The following is a 13,413-nucleotide window of genomic DNA, read 5'->3' as shown; positions in this document are numbered from 1 at the left end:
ACAAACATAGGGTACCCCAAAAATGTATACACACCTTAACAGCTGATAGCGCAATTTTGAAAAGTGTGTGTATACATTTTTGGGACACCCTGTACATCATACGGATCGCCAGCACATTTTCACCCCTTAAATTTAGTGCTTCTCAGATACACTAGGAAAATACTCTGGCCAGAAAAGGGAGCTCACTTCCATTACAGAAAGTGACTAGCCAGGCACAGGCAAAAGCAGAAAGCTTCGTTAAAATGCATAGGGAATTGTGGCAGAGCGCATTCAAGCATTAGGAAAAAGCAGATGTGAACGGAGCTAAGGGGCAGACTATGTATTTCATGCCCTGAGAAAAGAGGAAGGCAGTTACAGAAAAGAAATGGGAACCTGGGAACTACCACCAGAAATTCATGTGCCCTGCCCCACGCTGTCTCCCACCACACACCTCCTGGGCTAGCATTTTTCCACTTTATGGTTCTATCTCCTGCCATGCATGAAATGTTCCAGGAAATTAAAACTGCTCCAAAACACACAGAGCCTACAGATGGACATTTTTGCACTGGGACTACTAGTTACGTCCTGTAAATGAATGGATACAAAATCTTAAACACATCACCGCCTCAAAAATGTTTATCACAGATGCAGCTCAAACCTGCTTTGGGACTTCCTCCAACGCAGCTGGTTCCAGATCAGACAACCCTACTCAACCGGCAGCAGCCACATCAGGTGAGTCCTCCAACAGGAGCACTGCAGCCAGCAAAGGGAACGAGGTAAGACTAGTGGGTTTTAAATCAAGATTTACACGGAGTCTCATAACTAAACGAGAGAGTGAGGCTTTCCTTTTTGGAGAAAAGTAAAGCAAGAACAAATACACTTTTTTTGAAAATTTTGAGTCTGGAAAACAAAGCATCCTAATTGCTTTTCCTTTTGTCTGAACAATAATTTGTTTTAGTAACCAAATCTAGTAAAATTTGAAAAGCAATAGCTACGGCTGTTGACAAAGCTTGGTCATCTATGCCCCTGTGATACAGTGACATGTCACGTGGTATTTGCCAGTGCTAACAGGGAGGTAATCTTAATAGAGGTAATCTATAAGAATAACTGCAGATTTCCTCCAGTTCCGTTGTTGTTGATGAGCTAATGCCTCACTATAAAGTCTGTTTCTTCAAAGTATATTTAAATGCTTTGCCTTTATATAGACTTAATGAAACAACAGATAACACCAGAGTCTAAGGTTTTAATCTATGGTCATAAACCTTGCAGTGGTTCTCAAGCTTCCTAATGCTGCAACCCTTTAATACAGTTCCTCATGTTGCGGTGACCCCCAACCATAAAATTATTTTTGTTGTTACTTCATAACTGTAATTTTGCTACTGTTATGAATCTTATATGCAGGATCTATTTTCAGGGGTCATGACCCCACAGGTTGAGAACCGCTGCCTTAGGGAAACTGAAGCTTACGTAATTTAGAAAAAGAATACAAAGTTAGATATGTAAAATTAAGTACTAAAGTGAATAATCATGAAATGAGCAGTAAGAAATACACATTTTTAAAGCTGATAAATACCATAAACTAGATAGGCTGCTCAGGTGCCTCCCAGGGCCACGGAAGGGGGCAATACTAGTGAAGCTTCACCTTCATGGGAGCATAAGTTACTTAAGGATGTCCACCACTGGCAGGTTGGTGAAAACAGACAACCTCTCTCTCATACATCAATTTCAATGCCCTGCAGGCCTTCCCTTCTTTAAGTCTAGTACCATTGACACAGATGCTCACCATGGTGTCAGATCTGCAACTGGTAAGTACCCTTTTATAGTATTTAATAGCCATTATTAAGTAAATATAATACCTAATGTTGAGTGTGTGTATATATGTGTGTACCCACAGACATACACATACACACATATTCATTGTAGATCAATGGAGAGAAGACAGAAAAGTCAGAGAGCTGAAAGCTATTCAGCACATCATGAACATTTTTTTTAGCAAAAGGGACTCTAAAGGAATTACAATTCTCAAGCCTTTACTCCTTTAGTTCTTCTTACCTCTTTTACAAGTTCCTCTCCCCATTTCTTCAGCAGGCCTTCCTCTCTTTTCCCCCACAACATGCACCCACCATTCAAACGCTATAACTGTTAGCTTCACCCCAACAGCTAGAGAAAACCAGAAGGGGTAGAAGATTTTCATTTTTCATAAAATATCTGTATAGTTATTTAAACTATATATAGTTTAAGTTCCTTTGCTGATTAAAATGGATTTTTATCTAGTAATCAGGTTTGTATAGTAATACATCCTATGCAAACTAGATATTTTATTCTGACTCTCGAAATTTTCATGGGGATACATCCTATGAAGAATCATTTCTTCATGAGAAATCCATCAGAAAATTCCAAGAATCATTGCTGTCAGAGCCAAAAAGGGAAATGCAGGTTGAAATTACCTAATTGTTCTCAGAGAATGGTTAAATGCCAAAGAAAATTTTAATATGAAAAAAGTTAGTCAACCTATGGTTGTATTGGTAGACTACACAAGTCTTGGAACTTCACCTCTATATCTAATTCTAAATGCAATATAGTATACATTTGCATAGTAACTTCTCCATGTAAACATATTTTACCTTTGGTAAATACATGTTAGCTTCCTGAATGTCAAGCTGAAACAATACAATGAAACCTTCTTTGCCTTCCAGCTAAATCCTCCTCCTGCAGGAATGGCACCTGCTGCCCATACCCTCCCACTGGCCCTGGGGGGATTAAATGTTCAACAGCAGCTGCAACCCCAAGTAAGTTCAACAACGGGACTTCAGTTAAAAATTGGGGAGTGCCTTCTCTTAGGTGGAAGCCTAAAGGGGAGGAAATAACTTTTTCAAGGTTCTTAAACATTTCCTCCAGATAATTTGTAGAGGGATGTTCTACAGGACCTGGAACAGTCTTTGACAATTTGGGTCGTGCTGAAAATCCATGCGAACACTCCTAGAAAACTGAGCATTCTGCCTCATAACCTCTCTAGATACATTTGTAATGGGTAATAGAAAAACGTGAAGAGTTGGGAAGATTGCGAAGTCAGAAGTATAAGGAGGAAAATGAGAAGTAGCAGGATTCTTCTCTAGTATGTTGTATTTTCTATTGAAGACCTTCTGGGTGGCCAGAATCATCCCAAATTAAAATTAAGAGGTGAATAAAATTTAAATTCTAATCTCCTTTTTGTATCTTTTTGTCAGGCCCGCTCAAAAGTCCCCAAGTACTTTCTAGTTCTTACCTACTTCCTACCATCATTTGCTTTCATGGAAAACCCTCTCACAACCTATATAATAAAAGCCTAATATGCAAATTGCCCCCTCGGGTGGTTCTACTGGGAGTTCAACCACTCTCTATGACATGCGCTGACCACCAGGGGGCAGCACCGAACATGGTGGGCATCGGCGACATGGCGCTGGCAGCGGGTGGCAGTGGAGGCGCTGCCGGTCCTTATAGGCCCAACGAGAGCAGGACTGCAGCGGGATAGTGGAGCAGTTGAGCATGCAACACCAGGCCAAGACGGGTACGAGCGGGAGCCTGATCACCCCACTGATCGCCCTGCAGATAGATGGCCACCAGTGGCAGCGGCAGCAGAAGGTGGAGCTGCCACCTGGCTTCCAGGCATTGAGGGAGCTGGGCAGGGGCCTGGCCCTGATCCATTGCCTCACAGGCAGGATGGTGGAGCAGGTGAGGGGTTGGCACCAGGCCAAGGTGGAGTTCCAGGTGGGGCTGCAGGGCTGTAAGGCTGGGGGCACAAGCTGGGGCCCAATCCCCAGAGGCCACTCCAAGGGACCTCACCCATGCACGAATTTGTGCATCAGGCCTCTAGTTAAGATATAAAGGACATATTTAGGACATCAAACACTTAGGGATGTGTTTGAATTTTAACTATGGACAAAGCCCAAATATCTACCTTTCTGAAACTTCTTTAAATAGATTATTAGGCTCTAGAGAAAAATATAATGATCCCTTTATGACTGGACTAAGTCATTATGGATAACTTATTCTCCCTACCAGATTATTTTAGCCCCACATAATGGTCTAATTTTTTGTAGAAGCTTTATTATTTATTATATGCATCATATATAGTAATTATAGAGATCTTAGAAAATATAGATGAGCAAAATAACCTCATAAAATTCAGTTTAACATGTGGGAGGAGGCCACAACATAATCCTAATGGTCAGGATTAAACACTGTCAGCATTCTAGGATATGTCCTTCCTGTCTTTTTTTTTTCTATGATGTGTTAAGTACATATTTTAAGAAAATTGCCCTGCTCTAACCTTGAAGTCAGACTTAGTACATATTTTAAGAAAATATGTTCTTACAATATCTAATGTTCTATCATTTGATTTTTTATTTAATAAATATTGAATAGTCTTTGTGTTTTGAGATATTCACTTATAACGTTGTTTTTAATGATTGCTTAGTTTTTTGTTGTATTACAAAAGTTTGGTGTATTTTTTTTAAATTTTGCTTCTATAAATTATGCTACAGTGAACATTTTTTTAACTAAGTCTTTGACCATATCATGATTATCTTCTTAGGAGTAGTTCTTAGGAAAAGAATTTGTAGGTGTGAAGACATAAAAATATAATACTTTTAATACACATTCCCAAATTATGAAGCATGAATACAATAATGGACCAATATATCCTAACCATCTTACTACTGTGGACACCTCCAGGTTTTAATAAGAGTAAGCTTGTATTAATTAGTAATTATAATCAAAGCTGAGTTTAATTGACAAAATAATTTTAAGCTGCTCAATTTAAATTTTACATCATATGCGACTAATACTTTTTTTATACCTTTGTCCAAAATAACAACACAAGACACTCTAAGTGGCTTCATTAATTCATATTTGTGAAATTCTGTAACATAACTTTTACATTTCTTCTTTAATATTGAAATGTATACTTGTACTTATTTCCTACAGATATTTTAGAGCCTTCACTCAACATATTTGCTGCTTATATACATCTCAATAATAAAAGCTATTCTCTGAAAAAGACTAGAGAAATGGGCATATAAAATGAACATCTCTTTAACACGTGATCCTGGCATGGTCCTTATGCCAACTGCCCCACTTCAGTTTCAATTATTGCCCTGCTCTAACCTTGAAGTCACATCTTCACATTCACTCCAGTCAAATTCATTAGTGGTCACTGCAGATGTTACTAAAGGTTCAGTAGAGAGGATTTAACAATGCACATTTCCCAACATGCAATATCATAAATCAATCTCCATTCTCAGTGGAGATTCTTCACTCTCTTTAGGCTATGCCACCACCAAGGATCCCCATACCTGCCCTTCTCCTGTGCACCCCAGTCCTTCTGACCCTGCCTTTCCAGGGTCCTCTGCCAGAAACTTGGGCACCTGTCCAAAACTCCCATTTTTCAAAGCAAGGCCAACATGGTGGAGTGAACTCTAGATTCACACAACGTCTGGTCAATCCTAGCTCTCCACTTATTACCTGCATGATGTTGGCCAAGTTACTTAACCACCCGTGGCTCACTCTCCTCATAATTTAAAATGGGAGTAAAATACAATCTACCTCTAGAGCTTTTATAAAGGTTAAATGAGTAATCATACATAAAACACTTAGAATACTTCTTACCACACAGTATATATTCACCAACTATTAGCTATTATTATTTCAAATAATTTCTCTAGCAAACACTAATAAAATAATTGATTTTTTACATTGGTGAAATATTAAATTATCTGTAATTACTTAAACATCTCCAGTTTCCTATTTGTATCTTTTTGTTCCTTCCAACTCATCTTTAAAAAAAAAATTCAATTTTGTTTTCTCCCAAATCTCATGCCCCTTCCTCCCAAACCCCTTCCCCATTGCCACCCTGAAATTAGTTGATTTTTGGTCAGTAGCCAGAGATGTAATGAAGAGGAAAGCTTTTCTTAAAAGTATGTACTTTTTACCTTTTGTTACTATGGCTATTACTGTCCTGGGAAATAATAAAGTTAAGAGTCTATTTCATGAGACTTCCAAATCTTTGGGGTTGGTTGCTATTAAAAGTTCTATTTTGATTACTTTCCTGACACTGTGTGAATCTTTATAGACATAAAGACAAATCCTAAAGCCCTACTTCTCTTTGACAAACTCTAGGTTAGTTCTTAAAGAACCAGAGCACACCAACACCTCATCCAAATCTGTCTGACTATAAATTTGGGACATTTACATAGTTACCAGTTCAAAATATTTCTCAGTTCTAAGAGCTCTTTCAGTGCCAGGGATTATTGAACAATGCCATCCATCCTTTCCTTCCAGTGCTCTATTTTAACAGTGGGACTCCCAGGCGACCGTCGTGAGACTAACCATAAATGCTTCAAGAATTCATTGTATTTGAAAATACTCACTGTGTTTTCACATATCTTCTTAAGTGCTATACAAAATAAACACAGGCTTTTTTATCTCGTTTTATATCATTATTTCTTGGGATAATTTTCAATTTGGAGGTAGATTAAGGCCAAAATTATTTTTTTGATCATCCAATTTACTAACGTCTAACTTCTAGATGTGCTGCCTTGTACAGGTTTTAAAATCTCCCCTGGTCTAATCCTCTTTTTTACAAATTTGATGAGTTCTGATAGCCACCCAGCTCTATGAGTCTACATCTAGGATTATAGATGATACATTAGTAACAAATACTTGTTGAACAAATGTTGTGTTTTTTAAGAAAGTCTTGATATTGATATCATCCATCAGAACTTACCTTTGAATATGTTTTTTACTGAATTTATTATAATTTTTTTTCCAGATGTTACCACTTATTGTAGCACAACTTGGAGCCCAGGTAAGATTATTTCATATGATGGCTTTCGTTTTAAATCATCTTAGTGTGAAATATTTAATCTTGCCTCGATTCACCAAATAGTTGCCAAGTTTACTATTTACTTTGCACTGTATGAACACTGATAATAGCAAGAACACTTATTACCAGGCACTGTTGTAAGTATTTTATTATTTATTATATACTATCTCATTTCATCTTCAAAATAACCTTTTATAGACAATACTAGAGGCCCAGTGCACAAAATTCATGCACAGGGGGAAGGCGTGGATGGGGGGGATGTCCCTCAGCCCAACCTACACCCTCTCCAATACGGGAGCTCTCAGGGGATGTGCTACTGACAGCTTGGGTCCACTCCCCGTGGTTCTCTGCTCTCTGCGGGGCCTGCCTGCATCACACCACGGTGATGGGCAAGCAGGCCCTGTTGGGTGCTGCCTGCAGCCTGCTTGCCTGTTGCAGGTCGCCACAGCAACCGCCCAGCAGGCCCAGCTGGGTGCTGCCTTCAGGTTGCTGCCGCCACTGCCCAGTAGGCCCTGCTGGGTGCTGCCTGCGGGCCCGATTGCCTGCTCATGGTCGCCGTCCCCACTGCCCAGCAGGCCCTGCTGGGTGCTGCCTGTGCCCCGCTTGCCTGCTGTGCTCACGTTGCTGGGGTGATGCCGCCAGCATCCTGCCCAGCCTCTATGGGCACCACCATCTTTTTGTCGTGGAGTGATGGTTAATTTGCATATTACTCTTTTATTAGATAGGGATTTTATTGCCAATTTGAAGGTGAGAAACTGGAGATACAGTAATGCAGTTACAATCACAGAGATAGTAAATGTCACAGGTGACACAACCGATCAATTCTTTAAATCACACTGTTAAGACAAAAATAAATTAATGGGATTGATCTGAGTTATGATTTGGGGGATTTATTTTTTTAACTTCAAATTTATTTATTAATTATATATCATTTCCCTAAAAAATTATACAAACATTGCCCCCTCTCTCTCGTGTGTGTGTGTGTGTGTGTGTGTGTGTGTGTGTGTGTGTGTGAAAGGTAATTCTTGAGATTACTGGTAAAATTACCAATGGTCAAGATCAAATATGAGCATCAGATGGAAGTTTTTACTTCTAAAGGCAGAATCAAAGATAAAATTTAGATCAACTCTTGATTCCAGATCTGGGAACACATCTAAGGAAATAATCTGAAATATAGCAAAGGTTTATTTACAAATATGTTAATCAAAATAATATTTATAGTACAGAAGAATATTGGGTGCAACTTAAATTTTAAAGAAAGGAACATAAGTTAGCTGTGCAACATTAAAGCCAATATTTTGTGATCATTTGAAAGTCTTCTTATTAAAATAGGTCTGTAATGTGGTTAAATGGTCATCCTATAGTATTAAAAGAAAAAGTAAGACAGAAATTGTTTAAATGACATGACTTCTATTATATAAAAAACAAATGTGTGAAAAACATCTGGAAGAAAATATACCAAACTCTTCCAGATGAGATTATGTTATTTTTCTTCTTGATTTTTGCACTTTCCAAGTTTCCTCCAATGTGCATCTATTACTCAATAATGGAAAAAATATATTTTTAAAATATGAAAGACTTCACATCATTCAAATAATGTTAGCTGTCTAATATCATGTGCTGACAAGAATTTTGTAATGCAAGTCACAAGGCAGTTTAAAATTTTGTTGAAAATAAAGTTTACTTTTACAATTTTTAAAATTAATTTAAGTTTTTAAGTTATGTTATACACATCTTGCCATTAATATATTAGAATTTGTCTAACAATTTTTGTTATTATTTTTTAGGGTACTATCCTAAGCTCAGAGGAATTGGTAAAAACATTTTTTTAATTACTAATATTTAAAATTCTTTTCAGTGCTAATACAATGCTGTTTTCTGTCCTCATATTAATAGTCTCTTTGACCACAAACCCTAAACTCATTGTCTTCTACAATAAATTGAAAATTTTTATAGGTCTTTGCATTAGTTATTATCCTTTGCCTAGGTGGGCCTTTTATGTTCATTATCCAGTTACTTTTCCATTAATTTGACTTATCTTTTGTTTTCTGTATATTGATGTCAGATTCAATTCTATCCAGAAAACCAATGCATATTTTTACTTTATATTTATTAAAATGCAGGATTGTAAATTACTGAAATGCAATAACAGAACTTTGTAATATATATATATATATATTTTGCAGGAAAATTTAATTTCCTTGACTTAAATTTTTAATTTTTGTAGGAAAATATATTTTTTAGTGTTTTATAGTGAGAGATGAACCTAAATAATACTAATATTATCATTACTAAGCTCTTCTATGCATTTTCTGTAAGTCATTTTTAGAGAAAAATGAATTAATATGGTATCTAAACATGACATTGAAATTAAGAGTTGAGACATTATCTGAGAAGACAGTTTTTTTAAAAATTTTCTATTGTAGAAAAAGGTAGAGACTTGATAGATTGTCCATAAATAAAATAATGGGGCTGTTTTGTCAACATTAACACATTTACACCTACGTTTACCAGTTTTTGAGCCAATTCTATATAATAGGCACCTAATATATTTTTTTTCTTTATTGAATAAGGTATTACATATTGCCTTTAATCCTCACCAAATTACAAAGCCAAAGTTTTTTTTTTAATATATTTTATTGATTTTTTACAGAGAGGAAGGGAGGGGGATAGAGAGTTAGAAACATCGGTGAGAGAGAAATATCGACCAGCCGCCTCCTGCACACCTCCTACTGGGGATGTGCCCACAACCAAGGTACGTGCCCTTGACCCAGAATCGAACCTGAGACCTTTCAGTCCGCAGGCTGACGCACTATCCACTGAGCCAAACCGGTTTGGCAACAAAGCCAAAGTCTTTAACCCAACTCTATAGATAAAGAAACTGAAGCTCAGAGAGCTTAAGAAAATTAGGTTCCAAGCTCAAAAACAGATTGAAAGCCATTTTTCTATCTACTATACCAATGGTTTTAAAACATTCTTTAGTAAAACCCACAGTAACAGCTATATTTTTCATTGAGCTAAAACAGACAGCACACATAGTACACACACACACACACACACACACACACACGTTTCATGAAACTATATTTACCCTTATTATATGGACTACAATAGGTAATTTATAGTCTACTAGAGGCTCAGTGCACGAAATTTGTGCACAGGGGGTGGGGAGGTTGTCCCTCACCCTAGCCTACACCCTCTCCAATCTGGGACCCCTCAGGGGATGTCCGACCGCTGGTTTAGGCCCAATCCCACAGGATTTAGGCCTAAACCGGCAGCCGGAAATCCCTCTAGCAATTCAGGACCACTGGCTCCTAACCACTCACCTGCCTGCCTGCCTAATGCCTCCAACTTCTCTCCCCTGCTGGCCTGGTCACCCCCAATGGCCCTCCCCTGCTGGCCTGATCACCCCTAACCCCCTGCCAGCCTGATCTTGCCCCTAACTGCCTCTGCCTCAGCCCCCACCATCATGGCTTTGTCCGGAAGGAAGTCAGATCTCCAGAAGATGGCCGGTTGACCTGGTCTAATTAGCATATTACCCTTTTATTAGTATAGATATAGACTATTCTTTTTATCTTGTTTTTAATGATGGGTGCAACCCACCTGCTTTATTTCAAACCTATGGATATCATGATCCCCATTTGAAAACTTCTGTACTCTACTGCTGTCTCTCATGCGGCATACATTTAGTTCTGGCTTTAATATCACATAAACTACAATGGTGTTTCCCGAACTTCAGTCCTGGACCTCAAATCAGGACAACTTGGAAGGCTGGTTAGAATGCAGATTTCTAGGTCCTGTCCTCCACCTACTCCATCGTAATCTAACAATGGAGCCTGGAAACTTACCTTTATAACAAATTCCTTGAGTGGTTCTTATGAAAACTAACAATCAAGAACCATGTTCAAGGAAATTGAACTGAATCTTAATTGTGAGCTCTTGGCCCTTTTTATACCATGAAAACACCTATAGAGCTAGGAGGTCCTGGAGAACTGGGCCCTGTCTGAACTCTCTCCAAAACCAGCCAATGTCAAAATATTCCTTCTTGCCCTAACTGGTTTGGCTCAGTGGATAGATCATCGGCCTGCAGACTCAAGGGTCCCAGGTTCGATTCCGGTCAAGGGCATGTACCTCGATTGTGGGCACATACCAGTGGGGAGTGTGCAGGAGGCAGCTGATTGATGTTTCTTTCTCATTGATGTTTCTGACTCTCTCTATCCCTCTCCCTTCCTCTCTGTAAAAAATCAATAAAATATATTTTTTTAAAATATTTCTTCTTAGGTGGAACTTCTCACAGTAATTTTTTCCCTGGGGGGGGCAGGGAAGGGAGAAAAAGAAGTGTGGCAGCAGCAGCATCCATTACCACTGTGCAGATCATTGACAGTTCAATAAAGAGTTCCACTGGGAAACCCCAAGGAATACACAAGTGGCTGAATTACTAAGAGAAATATTTATGACCAAATATTCCAATGCCTTTGAAAAACACATCAAAAGACAACTGAAGGGATGCAAACCATGAGATGAGGATTGATTAATCTACTTGAATTAATTTTGCCATTAATTTTTAGTCTCCTAGATTACCTTTTAAAAAATTAGGAGCACAGGAAAGACTATGATTTAGGTTAATAACAGAGACATAGCCCGTCATAATTCTATGGATTTTCTGCCTGAATCCTACTTCCAAATACACCCGACTGGCTTGATTGTGGCTTTCCCTTTCTGAGGGAATTGCAGCACCGCAAGGAATCCCAGTAATGAAGCCAGCATCAGGCTTGGCTCAGGGAGAGAGACATTTCCTTTGAGGAGGGCCCATCTTTATTATTTTCTCTGACTCTACCTTCTCCATCCTGCCATTCCTACCCAAACATATTGCCCTCAAAGAAGAAAGGCTGGTTGACTGGCCTTTAAAATGTATTCCTTTAACTCTGTTTTCTGTTTCCTTCCCTCATTCCAGCCAGTGGCCCCACAAATCTTCACAGGCCTCATCTTCCACCCCTTGCTCTCCGGAGCCATCCTGCCCACCAGCCAGGCTAATCCAGACATCCAGAACACAATCCTTCCTGCAGGACAAGCAGGAGTAAATCCTGCCATCCAGGGAGCCCCAGAAGGCCCCTCCCCGACCCCCAGTGGCACAGATGATGACTTTGAAGTGACTACTCCTGCAGGCATCCAAAGGGGCATGCACACAGCCGAGGAAACCACTACCGGGTTCCCCCATGGTACGTTCTCCCAGCCAGGAATACGCCCTGGGTCATGACAGTCATTTGCAGAGAGGGAGAGAAGAGTTCTTTGTCTTGTTGATAAATACAGATCTTAATAAAGTCAGGGAGCCCCTTTCTCACAGTAGTGCAGCAATGGGAGGGAATATTTTCACTGGGCCACCAACCCTATCGGTTGGACCCAGAAAGAAGAGATTTAATTTTTGGCATACATACTTTCCACCTTAGGTTGGGCCTGGAAATATTTTGAAACAGACTGACTTTCCTTTTCCCATCTCAGACACATACAGGCCCACAGCAGGGACAGTTCATCCATCATGATTCTTTTTTCCACTCACTGATCATGGATTAGCCTCCACCTTCTCCCGAACTTAGTGCTACAAGCAGCCGCTAGTAACACACTGCATTTGGCACACAGACGAACCCGTGTGCCATTCTCCTCAGGTGGGACTTGAGAAATGTTGCAAAAATAAGCTCTTCTAGTGGGAACAAGCAAAGATAATAGTTTAACAAGTGTGTATGTCTGGAACCAAATGTCCTTGGGGATAAAAGAACAATTTGATATTGATACTCTTGCTCCTAGAAAAGAAATTCTGATGGCAGGTAAAAATGTTTAAATTCAATATGCTTTGACCTCATTTTAAAAGTTTTTTCTTTTCTTCCAGGAATTCAGTAAGCTATTGAGAATTTTTTCAACTAAACCACCTTAAGTGTGGTGATACATAGAAGAATTTGTCACTGAACATATATGAAAAAAATTGAGACACTGAAGAATACCAGAAGAAATTCTTAATTAACTAAAAACTTTCTTGAAATTTCAGAAAACATGTTCTTTCTAGAGAATACAGACTTCTGAAAAGGAGTAATTAAATAGATGATTTGTCTGTGAAATGTAACATGACACTATCTTGGATATGCATGACACGTACATTAAAACATATTTTGAAAACTGACGTTTTCTTCTTTGAGGATGGAAGAAAGTTAGACCTTTTCAGGGATGGCCCTCAGGTCTAGGACTATCTGTAGTCGTGGGAATGGATACCCAGCAATGGAAGGAAATGCTCTGATTTCCTCACAACCACCTTAGGACTTACTCCCCAAATTTAATTTCAACATAGAAATTATTTTTGATTGTCTAAAACAGGGGTCCCCAAACTTTTTAAACAGGGGCCCAATTCACTGTCCCTCAGATAGTTGGAGGGCCGGACTATAGTTTTAAAAGAAACTATGAACAAATTCCTATGCACACTGCACATATCTTATTTTGAAGTAAAAAAAACAAAATAGGAACACATACAATATTTGTATTTGCATGTGGCCTGCGGGCCATAGTTTGAGGACCCCTGGTCTAAA

General features: G+C 38.9%; 1 protein-coding gene across 1 annotated transcript; it reads left to right on the top strand.

The window, feature by feature from the left end:
- Nucleotides 1–546: 546 nt before the first annotated feature.
- On the top strand, nucleotides 547–13,005 carry AMTN (amelotin). The gene is made up of 7 exons (XM_081094236.1): nucleotides 547–711; nucleotides 1,719–1,784; nucleotides 2,676–2,768; nucleotides 6,788–6,823; nucleotides 8,629–8,655; nucleotides 11,796–12,060; nucleotides 12,726–13,005. Exons 1-7 carry the CDS (start codon nucleotides 571–573, stop codon nucleotides 12,734–12,736), a joined length of 639 nt encoding a protein of 212 aa, XP_080950362.1. The 5' UTR covers nucleotides 547–570; the 3' UTR covers nucleotides 12,737–13,005.
- Nucleotides 13,006–13,413: the final 408 nt, after the last annotated feature.

The sequence above is a fragment of the Myotis nattereri genome (assembly GCF_964212035.1).
Source record: "Myotis nattereri genome assembly, chromosome: 1".
NCBI lineage: Eukaryota > Metazoa > Chordata > Mammalia > Chiroptera > Vespertilionidae > Myotis > Myotis nattereri.
Note: the sequence above shows the minus strand (reverse complement) of the source record. Positions and strands in the feature narration are given on the sequence as shown.

Bases quoted from the DNA above. Each gene is read 5' to 3' on its own strand.
- AMTN (XM_081094236.1), top strand. From the start codon at position 571: ATGAATGGATACAAAATCTTAAACACATCACCGCCTCAAAAATGTTTA. The intron at 712-1,718 runs GTGAGTCCTCCA...AATGCCCTGCAG, and splicing joins ACCGGCAGCAGCCACATCAG to GCCTTCCCTTCTTTAAGTCT. The intron at 6,824-8,628 runs GTAAGATTATTT...ATTATTTTTTAG, and splicing joins TAGCACAACTTGGAGCCCAG to GGTACTATCCTAAGCTCAGA.